This window comes from Orycteropus afer, unplaced genomic scaffold (assembly GCF_000298275.1).
Source record: "Orycteropus afer afer isolate SDZICR_OR568_19922 unplaced genomic scaffold, OryAfe1.0 scaffold00001, whole genome shotgun sequence".
NCBI lineage: Eukaryota > Metazoa > Chordata > Mammalia > Tubulidentata > Orycteropodidae > Orycteropus > Orycteropus afer.
In genome coordinates, this window is record NW_006921588.1 from 29,251,788 (window position 1) to 29,269,818 (window position 18,031).

Here is an 18,031-nt window from a genome sequence, read left to right on the forward strand (position 1 = left end):
ATCCCGCCCGTGCTTACCTAGCTCCCGGAGACCCGATCCCTCTTGGGAGGGTAACAAGGGAAAGTGTTCAGTGCAGATCAATGAGTAAGCACAAGCCCGCCTTGTTTCAGTACCTATGCTTAAACTGCCCCCCAATAATAATAGTAGTACCAGTATTAATAATGATGCTGCTTCTAACAGTGACAGATCTTAAAACCATGTATAAAAGCATGGCAATTAAGAATCATCTCCTAGAACACAATTTCATGTAGTTTCCTTTTCTCTTTACTCCAAGACTCATTTTACTTCTGATGGGAGTTGAAATGGCAAAAGTGCAAATCACCCCATTATTTACTATGGTTCTACCTCAAAGTTAAATGAAAAGCTGGAATGCAGAATCAAGGCAGCCAAACAAGAACAGAAGATGGAATTGGTTTTACAGATGACCTATGCTACCAATGAATTACCCAAGAAAGGGGAAAGGACAGCTGCTTGGGTACTTTTACTATTGAGAGGTTACCACAAGGTGGAAGTCTAATGCAGAAGAAAGAGAAGCAAATGGTTCGTTCCTCTTTGATTTTGGAATAAAAGTGTAGTTCTTAGAGGACAGTTAAGAGAAGTTGAAATTAATCTAGTATTCGCTTAGGCTGAAAAGTGAATAGAAAAAAAAATGAAGGCATAGTTATTTTATATATCCAAAACCAAACCAAACTCACTGCCGTCGAGTTGGTTCCGACTCATAGAGACCCCTCCTTGGGTTTCTGAGGAAGTACCTCTATGGAAGTAGATTGCCCAGTCTTCCTTCCGAGTATTTTATATATACTCCTGAAGATTTGTCTTTCCTTTTCAAATATTAAGAAAGAAGGCATTTTTGTTGTACCTGTTGTTCACAGGCAATGAAGTAAAGTAAATACATTTACTCTACAGTGTCTTATCTAAACATCCTTTCATGGAGATATTAAAAGCTAAAAAACGTATTTTATACTTTGCCTTAAAAAAGCAGGAGGAAGGGTTTGCAACAGCATATATAGTAAGTTTGAACTATTTTCCTAAACCAAAGATTGTATTTCACGCATTGTCATGGAAGTGGGGCAGTAATTTAAAAGTAGTTTCACATCAGTATGTTAACAACAATACAATATGCTTCTTAGTTTTGCTGACTAGAAATCTTATTTTTGCAGGATTGCTCTGAATTTTCAGTGTTTTGTACTGCTGTCTTCAAAACTTTTCTCAAAGAAGAAATCTGTCATGTCCTCCCTTAATCAAAATAGATTAAAAGGCTTGAAATTGTTGAGAGTACGAAAGTTATTTGTACCTTTTGGGGATCAAAACTGGAGATCCTGATTAGAGTGGGAGGAAAAATGAGGAACAAAATTCAAAAACACAAAATGACCAGAATTACTGGTCAGATAGAGATTGGTGGAACCCCCGAGACTATGGCCCTGGGTTATCCTTCAGGCCTAAAAATGGACTCAATTCTGTGGATTGGCTCTCGGCCCAATAATAGAAAGACCTACATGCAGAACACCTACCCTAGGGAGATGCACCCCTTAGATCAATCACCCATGAAACATCAGAGGGGTAGCATTTGCATAAAAGAAAAGGTGGACAGACAAGAATGCATACACTAGAAGGGCACAGGGAGGGGGTAGTCAGAGGGAGGAGAGTCTTTTATGGCTGGGGATTTTAATTGGGGCTGTGAAATCAAATGTGTATGAACTGTTGAATGTAAAACAAATCTGCTTCATAAATTTGCACCCAAAGCACAATAAAAAAAAAAAAAATAAAAAATAAAGTTATTTGTATCTTTTGGTAATGGGCTGGGAAAGAAAACATAGATTTCAAGTTTTCTATCATTTAAAAAGGAGCCTTTTATAAACAAAGAATTAGTGTCTGAAAACAAAAGCAGAAGCTCCACATTATAATTTTATGTAAAAACAACAGCCTTTAAAAAAAAATAGAATTATTTTAATAGTAAATTGACAGTATACCGTCTTTTCTTTCAAATATTATTTTGGCCAAATATTACGATGTTCAATTTTTCCTAAACAACCATTTGGACTCAAAGGCCTGATTAATTTGTTGCAGCATTTCTTAGAACACCAATACCATGGAAAACTAATATTTAATATTCCTTATAAATGGAAGTTCTATGATTAAAACAGTTTGGAAAAAATGGTTCGAAAATCACTATGAACATTAGTATATTAAAGTCTCAATAAGTATTATTCTATAATAAACTTGCTTAACTTTTTAAACACAGCATATCCTAAACTTATTTTTCTACAACCCCTTGATTCTTCCCTACTCCTCTGACAACATATACCTAATGACTTCCCATGAAAACAGTATACTATACTGAAAAGTACACACTGGGACATTGATGAGCTGATGAAATGAGCTTCTCCTATTATTTTTCTAACAAAAATTGTGGAGGTAATGCTAAGAATCTCACTTTCAAAGAGCCAACAACTATTGTCCTAAATAAATACTTCATCATTTCCATATATTAAGTACAGTGAACCATAAGACATAAGAATAATTATAAACCAGTGGCTAGAAAAGCCAGGGGGGTGGCCTGCGGTGTAGTAAATTACTTAGTATGGCTTTTCTACTCATAAGTCTTTGTAAACTCCAAGGTGAGATTTGCTATGAGCAACTGAGGAGCTCCTGATTGCTAAAGTTGTCCAGCTGGAGTATTTCTGTTGGGAGCGGCACAAAACAATGTTCTGGGAGGTTCTCACTCTCTCTCAGGTGCTTAGAGTTCTGATGCTATGATTGGCTAGTTTGGCAGAACACTCTCTGACTGCTGGTTGAGGAAGACGTGTTGCCGAAAAAGACACGTGCTCCTGAAAGAGACACGTGCTGCTGGGAAAGAGACGCAAGAGACACGCATTGCTGAGTAAGACACTGAGGGACATGCACTGCTGGGGGAGAGACTGTGAGAGACTTGGCTGACAGATGGTGGGCTGGGAGAGAGACTGAGCATTTTTCCTGAACTTTAATTGTAGCCTGGTACTTCCCTAGTAAACTCCATAATCTGTGAGTTCTGTGTGGCCACTGCAGCGAATTATCGAACCCAGGAGAGAGGTGGTGGGTGATTTGGGAGGAACAGCTGGAGAAAGGGCTAGAGGGAGGCAGCATGTCTGGCCTCGCAGGAATAGGCCTTATACTATTGATGGTGATTCTGTCTTTCTCTTGTGGGATTAGAGGAGGTCAGAACATGTGGCCTCCTTGACGTTTTTGCAACCAGCTTATACCTTATGAAACTTTTCATTGGTTTATAACTTTTTCTCATGTTCAAGATTTTAAAATGGCATTTAATTTTAAAAATACATTCATAAGTTGATATAGAATTCCTTAAGATAGAAATTACTCCATGAGGAATGATGATAATCAAAAGATATACTTTTTTCTTAATTCCTCGAAAGATTCAAAAATCACTCTGATATTTAAGTGTTATTCCTTTACAGACTTTATTAATCATCATCAGTTTATCTAGGCTAAAACTGCTCTAGAAACAAATGCTCTAGAAGTAAATCTTACCACTGGGCACTCCCATAATAATGCATCCTCTATTTTTTCTGATTTGGAACATTTTGGCATTTCATAAAGTTTTCTTGGCTCTGATGCAACACTAGGGAAAAAAAAAAAAATAAAGGATTATTCTTCTTGATAACTGAGATAATCTTTGCTTAGATATGAATGATTTTTCTATTCAGAGATTTAAAATACCAAAATATGATTTATTTTGCTTTCCTCTTAACTAAATGTTAACATTTTTTCTGATCACATAATTTGTACTATACATCATAGGGGGGGGGAACACTTGAAAACATAATAAACTAAAATAGTTTATAATACTATAAAACAACAAAATATAACGACTTTGACATTTGGGTGCATTTCCTTCCAGTTTTTCACTATACACATAGTCCTACCGGAACAGTCTCCAAAACTGGAACATACTGAATTCTTCCTATACCTCTGATTATTTAATATGAATATCTCTGTTTCATTTCCTGGACTTCACAAACTATTGTTCTAATATTTTAAAATGAAAATTTGTGGACAAAAAAAGGGCCCAATATTTTAGGATAAAAATTACTGAACACAAAAGAAAATAGCCTTAAGATTTTTTACTTCCAAATTGCCTTTTAGAAAGGCTGAATAAGTTTATATTTCTGACACTACTGAACAACACCTTTATTTTGTTGTGAAAAATAGAATCTTTTAACTTGTAATTCTTTGATTACTACTGAGATACGATAATGGATGTTTCAATTTTTTTAGCTGCTACATTTTGAAAATAAAACTGCTATTTAAAGAGACACAATTTTCAAGATGACAATTTTATTCACCTTTCATGTTCTGTCACTGATTCAGCATTTAAACAAACAAAATTTCACAGGAATAAAAGCAACCTCATCTGTGATTCTAACTTGTGGGCAAAATACCTCTGGATGGCACGTGAAAGAATTTTAACATTAGAAGACAAAATCTGATCAATAAGTCCATTTGCGTTAACTGGTTTCACTGGGTGGAAAAAAGTGAGAACAGAAGGCACCCCTCTGAGGAGATGAACTCATCACATTAAAATTCCGATCAGCTTACAAACAGTACAAACCATTAGGGGATTTCCCAAAAGGGAAATTTTAAAGTGATTGGTGGTCATTCACTTAATCAACAATAGGTGGCTTGGATTGGTTTAAGTGTTTGTGTCTGCAATTTATAGGCTAGTTATGGTTTATCTAATTAATAGAATCTTTCCCAGAACTATCTCTATCATGAGTTTTTAGTTTCTGTGAAGGGTTAAGAGTTAAGTATAAATGGGTGAAGGTGGGCATTTTTTCAAACACTATTTAATGTTCATCATTAGATCACCAATCACTACCATTTACTCTGATTTTAAAACATTTTTAATTGAAATGGACTCCTCCAAATTGGGCAAGTTATAAAACTGGGCATTAAATAATACACGAAAATTATTGCTAAGTTTGCTGGGTGTGATGACAATATGGTCATATAAGAAAATGCCCATATTGTCTTTATGTGTTTAATGATTGGTTGGATTATTTCCACTTCTAGCATGACAGCGTGAGGAACTCTGAAGACAGGTTTCCCAGTGAAAGACTGTGGAAATTATAAAAGGTTAACCGTTTAAAATCTCTGGAAATGGTCCTGGGAGCCGATGGCAAATAAAAAATTTATTCAAGAAAATCTAGTAGAGCTTGTTAAGAACGACGAAGGGTCTATGTTGTTTGCTCTTCTCCCTTGCTCCTTGTTCCAAGCTACTAACTCAGTAAGATGGAATCTCTACTACAGACTGGTATAACCAAGAACACTAGGCTTCTTCTCCCAGCTCCCAGTTAGAGGGATATCTTCCCAGGAAGGTAAGACTACAGAATTTTTCAGCCTGCCCCCAGCTACTCCCTGAGAGATGGAGGGTCTCTTTTCCTGCCTAACCTCTACTCATCACCCTTGTCCTAGCTCATAGGACAGCTCTATGATGAGAGAGGCAAGCTGTGAAGACCTGTTTCCCCCACCCCCACCCCCCCCCCCCCCCCCACAAGCGGGAGCTCGGGTAGCATAGTGGCTAAAGCACTTGACTGCTAACCAGAAGGCTGGCGGTTCAACCCCACCAGCCACTCCTCAGAAGGAAGGTTGGGCAATCCTACTCCGTAGTGATACTGCCTCGGAAACCCAAGGAGGGGTAGCTATGAGTCGGGGCTGACTCGATGGCACATAACAACAACAACAACATAGCCAGGGAAACAGTCAAAGAGAGCCCTGCCAAAACCATTGTCACCCCAGAGTAACTGTGAGTATAACCAAAGCTGTGCAGCCAGAGCACCCAGAGCAGCAGTATTAGAGGCTTAAAACTGTAGGGAGTAAGAGTAGGGATGGGAATGGACTTCAGTAAAATAATCCAACCAAGCATTAAACACATAAAGACAGTAACAATAGAAAGCTCCAAAGGGAAGGGGACCAGTACTCAGAATTGCTAAATTATCTAAAATGTTCAGTTTCTAACAAAATACTATCAGACATGCAAAGAAACTGGATTTAAAGTAGGCAGCAGAAACTACCTGTTAAGAGCCACCAAATATAGTATTTAACAAAGACCTCAAAGTAGCCATTATAAATATGCTCAAAGAACTAAAACCCGTTGCTGCCAAGTTCATTCCAACTCATAATTAAAGAAGTAAAGGAAGATATGATGGCAATATCTTGTCAAATAGAAAATATCAATATAAAGAGATAGAAATTATAAAAATGAACCAAATGAAATTCTGGAGTTAAAAAGTACAATAACTGAAACGAAAAATTCACTAGAGAGGCTCAACAGTAGAACTGAACTGGCGTAAGAAAGAATTAGTGAACTTGCATTAATGTAGACATGTGGTTCTATAAAAATTAAAGTTAAGGTAAAAAAAATGAGGGGCATTAAATAAAAAATTTTCACTAGTTACCTGCTAACACAGCACCGATAATTGTCAAAATATATTCTTCCTCTTTCATAGGCTATAGGTGACTTGGAATGAGTTGTCCAAACATTCTTAAATTTAGTACTTTCCTGAAAGACACAATGTATTCTGGTTTAGGAAAGAACTCAAGCCTCTATTGTGCACCAGTTTTAAGCTGGATAGCTCAATTTACAGTTTTACCACGCAGTATCTGTACTTTATTTAAAAACATTACTTAATTTTCTCTTTCTCATGCTGTGTTTTGCGATTTAAGTGAGGCGACCAACTTTTAGACTGTTTATAGAAAGACCTGAAAACTTAAAACTGAAAGTATCTGGAGCTCTAATCTATTTACTAATCACCAAGCTTACGGGAATCTATCCCTCACTCCATCATATACAAGTCTCTTAGAAAGGAGCTTTGGTGGTGTAGTGCCTAAGGCATCTGACTGCCAACCATACCATAAGATTGGCAGTTCAAACCCACCAGCCCTTCCGTGGAAGGAAGACAGGGCAATCTACTTCAGTAAAGATTTACCGCCTCGGAAACTCAGTCAGGGTCCCTGTAAGAATCAACTCGATGGCAGTGGGTTTGTTTTCTGTTTAGATTCAGCATGTAAAAACTGCACCCCATCAATAGGCGGGGCCACTGGTGGCCTGCTGCCTTTTGCTGCGCTCCCGGCCGGCAGGTAGTCACCTGGCACACCAGCACCCGCAGGATGCCCAGATTCGTCCTCTGTACCACGCCCGCGTCGCGTGCGAAGCAGCCCAGCGCCCGGCGGCTCAGCTGGCGGCACACGTTGGGCTTCCGGGTCCGACCCATGAGGTTCAATGCGGGGGGTGGGGTTGGAGAGACGGGCAGCTGCTACCTATTAATCTCAAGGCCCAAACTCCGTGCAAGGCACAGGAAAAACAGACATGGGGAACCAGTCGTGGACCAAAGGCAGAGGGGGAAGGGAAGACAGAATAGACACCACCCCCTTGTTTGCAGCCAAGCTTGGAGAAGAAGACAGGAAAAAACACCTCCTTCCCGGCCTGTTCCTGTTGCAGCTTCAAACACTCCTAACCAGGCCGCGAACAAGGCGACACATCCCTTACCGCGCGGCCTGCGGGAGCCGCTCCCTCAACGGGAAATGTAGTTCCCAGTGACCTCTGAGCGAGCCTGGTTTCTTCCAGGAACTACAATTCCCACAAGGCAATGGGAAAGGCCTCGCTCTGGCCCCACCTATAACCCGCCGTGGCCCGCCTCTAGGCCCGCCTCCGCCTCCCCACCTCGTGGTTTCATTTTCATCTTACCGCCTCGCCTACAACCTGCCTGGGGCCCACCTCCGCTCCACCTTCTCCGGCCGAGTAGAGGCTGCGCTGTCACGCCAGTGTGTCTTTCCGGGTCTGCACGCGGGTGTTGGGCAGGAGTCTGGCGCTGTGCTGCTGCTTCCCGTTCTCGGTTCCCCGAGTGCACCTTGCACTCCAAGATCCATTCCTCACTTCCCCGAAACCCCTATGCCTCTCGGGCCCGACCTTCACTCAGGGAGGCCCGGGCAGGGCGTCGGGAGGGGCGCAGTGTCAAGTGCGACCCCAAGGCAGCGCCTTGTGCTAAAGGTACGCCCCATGGCTTTTCCTTCAGCCACATGTGGGACGTGTGGATGCGGTTGAGGGTTAAACATTTTGAGCCTACAAACACTGCTTTTTGTATTATGAGTTAGTGATGGAATATGTTGTCTTTCCCACCAAACTAGGATTGAATTACTCTTTCCCAGAGCCTTCCCTTCCCTCCGCCTCTGCGCCTCTTTGTGGCCTGCGAGAACTCTGTCTGGTTTTGCGATAATTGTTGCATTTTCCTTCCTCTCACTTCCATAGTTTTCCTTGTTTGTTGTTATGTGCCGTCGAGTCGGACCCGACTCATAGCGACCCCTCCTTGGGTTTCCAAGGAACGTCAAAGGAGCTCTGGTAGCATAGTGTCTAAGGCACTTGACTGCTAACAAGAAGGCTGGCGGTTCAAACCCACCAGCCACTCCTCGAAAGGAAGGTTGGGCAATCCTACTTCTGTAGTGATACTGCTTCGGATCCAACTCCCGAGGCAGTATTACTGTGGAAGTACATTACCCAACCTTCCTTCCAAGGAGTGGCTGGTGGGTTTGAACCACCAGTCTTCTGGCTAGCAGTCATATGCCTTAGGCACTACACCACCAGAGCTCCTGTCTTGGGAACTTTCATTTCCAGTTCTCCCACCTCCTGACTTAGTGATATTTCTAAAAACGATCTGTCATTTCCCTATTAAAATCTTTCAGTGGCTCCCAATCACTCATAGCAGTTTTTCTCAAACCCGAGTAGGTACCCAGGATCCTCCATTATTAAATTAAAATGTTTTCATTATGTTAAATATATGCAGATATAAAACTAGGTGTATACTTCTTGTAGCTTTTATACAGATACAACACTCCAAACGTTTATAAATTAAATGAAGCAAAACTATTAGATCAATAAAATTTAAATGAATTAAATTCCTTGTGACCAAACAGACTGTTTTGCTGGACCTGAAGAGCTTAGAAGATAATCTATACTGTTGTCCATGGGGTACCTTAGAGTAATGCCTGTCCATGTCACCTTGTTAAGATTACTTGTTAAGGAATTACTCATTGCTTTCACTTCTTTTTTTCTGTTTAAACAACTGCAAAACCTTCCTTTTTGAATGTGTCATGACTTCACCTGATCGTCACTTGTTGAAAATCATTTATGTATAATAGTTTCCTTTTCTTTTTCATTAACCTACATCAATGAAAATGTATCACTTGTTTGCCAGGATACTCTAAACACAAATGTGTGACTGAAATCTTGTGGCAGTACGAAATTATAAGGTGGTCATTCAAATATTGAGAGTATCTTTTAGTTTTTATTTATTTTAGATTTTTGCCAAACTGAAAATAAAAAGTTTTTCTTAGAAAAATTTCCTAGCCTCTAGGGCATTTGACTGCTAACCAGAAGGCTGGCAGTTCAAACCCATCAGCCACTCCTTGGAAGCAAGATTGGGCAATCTACTTCTATAGTGATACCTCCTTGGAAACCCAAGGAGGGGTTGCTATGAGTCCGATCTGACTCAGTGGCAGTGAGGTTTTTTTTTTTTTTTTTGGTTTAAGGATACACATACAAGCTCTGGAGGCATAGAGGATAAGGCACTCAACTGTTAACCAGAAAGTCAGCAGTTCAAACCCACCAGCTGCTCTGGGGAAGGAAGATGGGGCGATCTACTTCCATAAAGATCTACAGCCTTGGAAACCCAACGGGGGTCACTGTGAGTCGTAAATGACACCTGGCAATGAGTTTGGTTTTGGTTTGGAGGATATATGTATGAATTCTCAGGGATCTGTACACCTTGTTTTAAGAACCACTGCCGTATAAGATAAACTGAATCCCTTAGGATAGTAAATGGGGTACTCCATTATCTACATCCTGCACACATTTTCAGCCTCATCTCTTCACCCATCCCTCACTGTTTGCTCTTGTGGTTCTGACATGTTAGCCCACTTTCTCAAGTCCAGATGTGTTTATACTTGAAATTGTCTTTGGAACTTTCTTACTTTCCTTCTTTTACCTACTATTTGAAAATCTTTAAAATTCATCCCAGATATCACATTACCACTTGTAAACTTTTCCTAACCCTTCCATCTATGTTAGCAGCCTTACTTCTCCCATGTTACTCAGCATGCATTGGTTGTAGCACAATATTAGAATTGTCATTTGTCAACATATTGACAAAACATTAGTTCACTACTCAGTTTCTGCCAAGTAGCCTGGGCAGAAACTGAGTAGTAAATTCATTCTACATCCTCAGTACACTGCCTAATATGTGATTAACTCCTATGTATATTGAATGGATGAATGGCCTTCTCTAAAGCAATATGTTTGTATCAATCTGTTAGCAGCAACTCAGTACTTTTATCATCCATGCAGATTTACCCATTGCCATTGAGTTGATTCTGACTCATAGTGACCCTATAGATAGGACAGAGTAGAATTGCCCCATAGGATTTCCAAGGCTGTAAATCTTTAGGAAAGCAGACTAACTCATCTTTCTCCCACAGAATGGCTGGTAGACTCGAACTGCTGCCCTTTTGGTTAGCAGCTGAATGCATTAACCACTGCACCACCAGAGCTCCTTGTTGTAGATTTTTAGCCTCCCCTTATTTCTTAAGTCGAAAAGAAATCATATTAACATAAAGAAATAACTATAATTTTTAATCCCCAACAGTTCTAATAAAAGTAGATGTTTTCCATTTGTTGAAGGTAAAATGGCACGAATAGATATCCCAGTGCCAATTTAGGATTTGGAAATGACTTCTCTCAGTTTGGGCATAAAACAAACAAACATTGGTTCTTTTTTCATTTCTGTGTCTAAGTTATGTTTACAGAATACTTAATCATCCTAGCCATGATAGTTTAAAGAAAAGGAAGAGGAAATATGATTTCAGAAGTTAATAAAATGCTTTTCTTTCATATACTTTGTTTAAAAAAACTTAATATAACTGAATAAATATATAAAGCACTCAAGTTATTAAACTTGAGCATTTGTTTAGAGATATTAAAGAAATTTGAACCAAAGTCACAGAAAATCTTTTATTATGTAACTATTGTTCATCTATAGGATGGTGGGAACTATTTTGGCATAAGATGTAGCAATGAACAGAATAGACAAGGTCCGTCCTTGGGGAATATAGACAATAAATAAGTAGGAGTCCATGGATGGTGCAAACAGTTAATGAGCTCACTGCTAAGTGTGAGGTTGGTGGTTCGAATGCACACACAGGCACCTCAAAGGAAAGGCCCGGGGATCTATTTCCAAAACATCATCCACTGAAAACCCTGTAGAGCATAGTTCTACTCTGATGCACATGAGGTTGCCACGAGTTGGAGTCGGTTTGATGACAACAAATATGTAAATTAAAGAGCAAGAGTTTTGAGTTGTGGTAAGTGCTATGAAGAAATAAAACAGTGATGTGCTAGAGAGTAGCTGGAGGACCTCTTTAATTAGGATAGTCAGGGAAAGCCTCTGAAGAGGGGACTTTTGAGCTAGCCTTGAGTAATGGGAAGGAGCCAGTCTATAAATCTGTGAGGTATGAGTGCTTCAGGCACTCACATAGAGTAGAGGAACCCCCAAACCTTTTGCCCTGAGAAAAATCTTTAAACCTTGAACTAAAGCGATACTCTGGAGTTATCTTTAAACAAAACAACAGTTTGGCTAAATTGGTAAATAATAAAAAGTTCACCTTGAGCATTGTACTTCTTTAAATAATCACATGAGATCAAATTGACAACAGTGACTCTAAAGCGTAGATGAGAAGTTTGTTGTTGTTATGGGCTGTTGAGTTGATTCCGACTCATAGCAACCCTGTAGGACAAAGTAGAAGTGTCTGCTCTTCGGGATTTCCTAGGCTGAAATCGTTATGGATGCGGATCGCTAGGTGTTTTCTCTTGCAGAGCTGCTGGTAGCTTCCAACTGCCAACCTTTTCATTATCAGCCAAGCGCTTAACCATCGCACCTGGTACCAGGGCTTCTTGAGAAGTTTCCAAAACCAAACTCACTGCCATCAAGTGAACTCCAACTCATGAGGACCCCCATTGCGTTTCCAAGGCTGTAAATCTTTGTAGAAGCAGACTGCCCTATCTTTCTTCCATGGAACAACTTGTGAGTTTGAACCACCAACCTTTTGGTTAGCAGCCAAATGCCTTAACCTCTACACCACCAGAACCCCTTGATGAGAAATTTGTTGTTGTTGTTGTTATGTGTCCTCGAGTCGGACCCGACTCATAGTGACCCCTCCTTGGGTTTCCGAGGCAGTATCACTACGGGAGTAGATTGCCCCATCTTCCTTCCAAGAATTGGCTGGTGGGTGTGTGAACCGCCAGCCTTCTGGTTAGCAGTCAAGTGCCTTAGGCACTACGCTACCAGAGCTCCTGATGGGAAATTTAGTGGGTAGTAAATATAAGTTGATGGAGATGAAGCAATATGGGTAGAGAAAGCAAGAAAGATGACACAATGTGAAGAATGTAAGCAATGTCATTTAAATGTACATGTAGAAATTGTTGGATATGTTGTGTATATTTTAATCAAACTTTTTTTAAAAAAAAGAGTGGTTCAGGCAGAGGTATGGTTGAGGGCATTGTCCTCAAGGTAGTAACAAGTTTGGGTTATTCTAAAACTATCAGAAGGCCTATTGTAGCTTTCTTAATGAGTAAGAGGGAGATGTAGTTGAAAGGTAGGCTGGAATCAAGACATGTTGGGCCTTGTAGGCCATGGTAAAGAATTCTGAAATTCATTCTGTTGTGATTGGAAGCCATGGAAGACTTTGGAGAAGAGACATGATTTAAGTTGTATTACAACATCATTATGCCTATAATGTGGATAATGTACTGTTAGGGAGCAAGAATGGAAGCAAGGAGACAGGTGGCTGCTGCATTGGTCCAGATACAAGATTTAGACTAGGGAAGGAGCAGGAGAAATGAAGAGAAGTGAACAAATTGAGGATATATTTTGGACATAGTTAATAGACCTTGAACTACTTGTCTCATAGTTGGATATGTGATAGATTGGATATTAAGGATGAGGAAAAAAGAAGACTCAAGTAAAATCACAGGAAAACAAAGTGGCAAATATATATCCCCAACTCCCCAGAACAAATGGGAAACAGTATTACTTATATTGTAATGCCAATTAAATGATGCCTATTAAATGTTTTATTAAATGTACATGCTAACGTTATACCTATTAGTGCTACAGAATGTTAAAATCAGTTCTATAGCTGGACTATATGGAAAGGGCAGAACAAAATCAAGTCCCAGAAGTAGACAGAGATCAGAGCATGTGACTATGGTAATATGATGGAAAATAATTAGAGTGATACCATATTCCTTTAAAAATGTAGTTGAATTGTGTGAGGGAAATAAGGTGGGCTGTTTTCTTTACAGCCATCCCATGGAAATGCTACTGACACTTAGGACACCTGACAAGTCAGATACTTTGGGACCCAGCATAAAAGGGCAAAAGAGGCTGAGAGCAAAGCCAATTAACTCACCACTCACAGTGCAAGATGAGATCAAATTCTCTGTGGACCTACCATAGTCATTTTTAGTAGAGATTACTCAAAGAACATCCTAGAATGGGTTTGTTAAGGGAAACAGCCTTCTGGAAAAATAGCTGTTACATTCACAGTAAATAATGTATTGGCTCACAATTTTCTTTAGGGGATGGAGAGGATCGTACTGCTTTATAAGGCAACTGAGTTAGGTTCTTTAGCAGTTACCAAAAAAAAAAAAAAAAAAAAGATAGTTGAGTACAGTACAGCATCAGAAACAAGAATGAAGTTGGAGACTGGTTGCAGGCATCCCAGGTGGGAGTCACTTTTGGATATTTGTTTTAAAATTATTAAGGCTTTTGACCACAAATTTGACTCTTCCATTTCCTTTCTCTGTATATTCTAGTACTTGTCTGAACATGTAGTAAATACATGCATATTCAAAATCTCAAAAGATTTTGGCTTAAGAAATTTGTAGTAAAGTTTTCAAATCATTCTTCTTTCTTATTAAAAAAGTATTTTATTTATTCAAAAGAATATGTACAAATGAAATAGCATAATGTATTAAAAAAACAAACCCATTGCTGTTGAGTTGATTCTGACTCATAGTGACCTTTTAGGACTGAGTGAAACTGCCTCCATAGAGTAAGGCACACCACCACATCTTTCTCCAGCCAAGCTCTTAACCACTGTGCCACCAAGGCTCCTTAATGTATAAATAATAGTTATAAAATGAATTCTCATGTATCTGGTGGAACATTACCTAAAACTTTCAAGACCTCTATGTGAGCTCTGGTAGCATAGTGGCTAAAAGCACTTGACTGCTAACCAGAAGGCTGGCGGTTCAAACCCACCAGCCGCTCCTCGGAAGGAGAGTTGGGCAATCCTACTTCCGTAGTGATACTGCCTCGGAAACCCAAGGAGGGGTCGCTATGAGTCGGGGCCGACTCGACGGCAAAACAACAACAACAACAACATGTGAGCTCTGGTAGAATAGTGGCTAAGGCACTTGACTGCTAACCAGAAGGCTGGCGGTTCAAACCCACCAGCCACTCCTCGGTAGGAAGATGGGGCAATCTACTTCCGTAGTGATACTGCCTCGGAAACCCAAGGAGGGGTCACTATGAGTCGGGTCCGACTCGACGGCACATAACAACAACAACAACAATGTGTCCCTCCCGGTTCCCACTTCCTCTTAATATGAATGATATATTGTTTGAATCTTTTTGAACATCATATAAAGTGAATCATATGGTATGTATGTACTCTTCTGAAACTTGGCTATTTTTTCCTCAGCATTATGCTTGACCTGTTATTCATTTATCTTTTCCGCTATATAATATTCCATTGTGTGGATATACTACACTTTGTTTATCCTTTTTCTACTGGCTGGGCTTTTGTTTCTACTAAGCTTATCATCCTAGAAAAGTACTGCTATGTGGAACAGTGCCTAATGCATTTGACTGCTAACCAGAAGGTTGGCGGTTCAAACTCACCAGCTGCTCCACAGAAGGAAGGTGGGACAATCTACTTACTGCCTCGGAACCCAGAGGGGGTCGCTGTGAGGTGGAATCAACTCGATGGCAGTGAGTTCATTTTTTTTTTTTATATTCTTTCACCTGTCTCCTGTTACACATCTAAAAGGGAGCATTAGTTTTCTATTTTATGACAAATTATTGTTGCTCAGTGCCATCTACTTGGCTCTGGCTCGAAGCAAGCAACCTTGCATATAACAGAATAAAATGTTGCTTGGTCCTGTGCCATCCACACAGTTGTTGCTGCGTTTAAGCCCATTGTTGCAGCTACTCTGTCAGTCTGCCTCATTAAGGGTCTCCCTCCTTTTCCCTGACCCTGTACTTTACCAAGCATGATGTCTTTCTCTGGCAATGGGATCCTCTTGATGACATATCCAAAATAAGCAGGGTGAAGTCTTGCCACCCTCACTTCTAAGGAAGCATTCTGGCTGTAATTCCTTTAAGACAAATTTATTCCTTCTTCTGGCAGTCCATGGTATATTCCACATTTTTTGCCAGCACCACAAATTGAATCTGTCAGTTCTTTGGTCTTCCTTTCTCATTGTCCTGCATTCAATATGAGGCAATTGAAAATACCATGACTTGAGTCTTTTTTTTTTTTTTTAATAAAAAAAATTGTATTTACTTAGAAGCATTCAGAATGTCAACAAAACAGTTGTAACTTTTTTTTTCCTGTTTGCAATTACAGAGTGGTATTCAGTTAACAGAACAACAATTATTTTGTATAAGCTGCATCAGAGATAACTGAAGATGGAAAAAAAAATAAAACAAAACCAAAAACTACCATCCCCATATATAACTAAATTGTGCTACACACCACAAGGACCTGGTTTCAATTTCCATGCCAATTTACAACCCCCAGACTGTACCAGGCAAGTTGGGCTTACTGAAGATACCACCAGGGCAGGGCTATCTAAAGACACATTAGGTAGTGTGTTAACTATACAAAAAAAGACCCTGTACAGTTTAAAAACAAATCTTACACAGCCTTACATTTCACTTTTTTTTCTTTAAAAGGAGTGAGTTGTGTACAGGGGGGTTAAATGCTTTATAGACAAGAAAAGAAAAACTGCGCTAGAACCAATTTATTCATCATCATCTTCATCTTCCTCGTCCTCCTCCTCCTCTTCATCTTCCCCATCTTCTTCATCTTTCTCCTCTTCCTTCTTCTTTTTGCTTTTCTCGGCCTTAACAACTCCCTTTTTGGCGGCATCGGGTTTGCCCTTGGCCCGGTAGGCAGCAATATCCTTTTCGTATTTCTCCTTCAGCTTCACCACCTTCTTCTCGTTCGGCTGCTTGTCCTCGGCGGCAGTATTGTTCCACATCACTCCCAGTTTCTTTGCGACATCCCCGATGGACAGGCCAGGGTGCTCGCCTTTGATTTTCGGGCGATGCTCAGAACAAAACAAGAAAAAGGCCGAAGGGGGCCTCTTTGGTGCATTGGGGTCCTTGAACTTCTTTTTGTTTCCCCTTTAGGAGGAATATAGGTTTTCATTTCTCTTTCATAACAGGCCTTGTCCGCCTTTGCCATGTCTTCAGATTTCCCTTTCTCTTTAGCAGACATGGTCTTCCACGTCTCAGAGCACTTCTTAGAAAATTCTGAGAAGTTGACTGAGGCATCTGGATGTTTCTTCTTGTGCTCTTCCCGGCAAGTTTGCAGAAAAAATGCATACGATGACATTTTGCCTCTCGGCTTCTTGGGATCTCCTTTGCCCATGTTTAGTTATTTTGCCTCTGCGAGGCACAGAGTCGCCCAGTGCCGTCTGGCTCTGCCTGGCCCAGCGCTCTCTCTATGGAGCTCAGTGTACTCAACTTGAGTCTTAATGGCTTAAAATGATACCTATTTGTTATCTCATAGCTCTGTAGATAAGAAATTAAGGCACAGCATAACTGGGTTCTCTGTTCCAGTCTCACAAAACTACAATTTTGTGATAGGTTGGGGCTATCATCTCATCAGAGACACGAGATCCTCTTGTAACTTCACTGGTTGTTGGTAGAATTCAGTTCCTTGCAGCTTTAGGACTGAGACCCTTAGTTCCTATAGATTACCAGCTCTTCTTTGCCACATGGCCCTTTCCACAATATGGTGATTTGCTTCTTCAAGGCTAAGATGGAATCATATAAAAGTAACCTAATCAGGGGAGTGATTATGTCACCATATTCACAGATCCTGCCCATATGCAAGAGGAAGGGTTATGGAGGGTATGTTTTACAGGGTATGTAGAGGATAGAGAGACATCAGCTCTATTGTACGTCAGGTTTACATTCATATTTGGGTCTATTTCTAGGTTTCAGTCTTCTATTCCTGGGCTACATTTGGTTGCTAACCAAATAGGTTGCTAATCAGTAGGTTGGTGGTTCAAACCCAGCAGCTGCTCCATGGGAGGAAGATAAGGCAATCTACTTCCAGAAAGATTTACAACCTTAGAAACCCAATGTGAAATTGACTTGATGGCAATGGGTTTGGTTTTTGGGTTTGGCTAATACCAAACCACTTAATCACTACAGTCTTATAATAAAGTTTGATATCTGATAGGGTAAGTCTTCTACCTTATTCTTGTTCTTAAGGACTATCTTACTTTTCTTTTCTTTTTAGCTATCTATCTGCACTTTTGTATATGTTTTTAAATCAGCTTAAGTTTCACAAATAAGTCTATTGGGATTTTGATTGAGCATTAAATCTGTAGATCAATTTGAAGAGAATTGATTGATATCTTTACCATATCAAATTACCTATCGTGAATACTATATATCTCTCCATTTATTTAGATCTTTTTTAATATCTCTGAATGAACTTTTATTATTTTCTCCTTAAGGGATTAATGTATTTTACAACTTCGTATGTATGTATATTATGGGAGCTCTGGTAGCATAGTGCCTAAGGCACTTGACTGTTAACCAGAAGTCTGGCAGTTCAGACCCACCAGCCACTCCTCAAGAAGGAAGGTTGGGCAATCTATTACCGTAGTGATACCGCCTCGGGA

At 40.0% G+C, this 18,031-nt stretch overlaps 2 protein-coding genes across 2 annotated transcripts in view; both read right to left on the reverse strand.

Annotated features, from left to right (window-relative positions):
• The window catches only part of DCAF17 (DDB1 and CUL4 associated factor 17), a 39,887-nt gene extending 32,619 nt beyond the window's left edge, over nt 1-7,268 (reverse strand). The window contains exons 1-3 of the mRNA XM_007943819.2: nt 7,143-7,268; nt 6,453-6,556; nt 3,526-3,616 (exon numbers count right to left, since the gene is read on the reverse strand). Of these exons, the coding sequence (XP_007942010.1) occupies nt 3,526-3,616; nt 6,453-6,556; nt 7,143-7,268 (321 nt within the window). The remainder of the gene's footprint in view (nt 1-3,525; nt 3,617-6,452; nt 6,557-7,142) is intronic.
• Nucleotides 7,269-16,132: 8,864 nt separating this feature from the next.
• On the reverse strand, nt 16,133-16,764 carry LOC103199630 (high mobility group protein B1-like). The gene is given in 2 exon segments (XM_042783643.1): nt 16,133-16,512; nt 16,515-16,764. Coding segments are annotated over 2 exon segments (630 nt in total).
• Between the last annotated feature and the right edge of the window lie 1,267 nt (nt 16,765-18,031).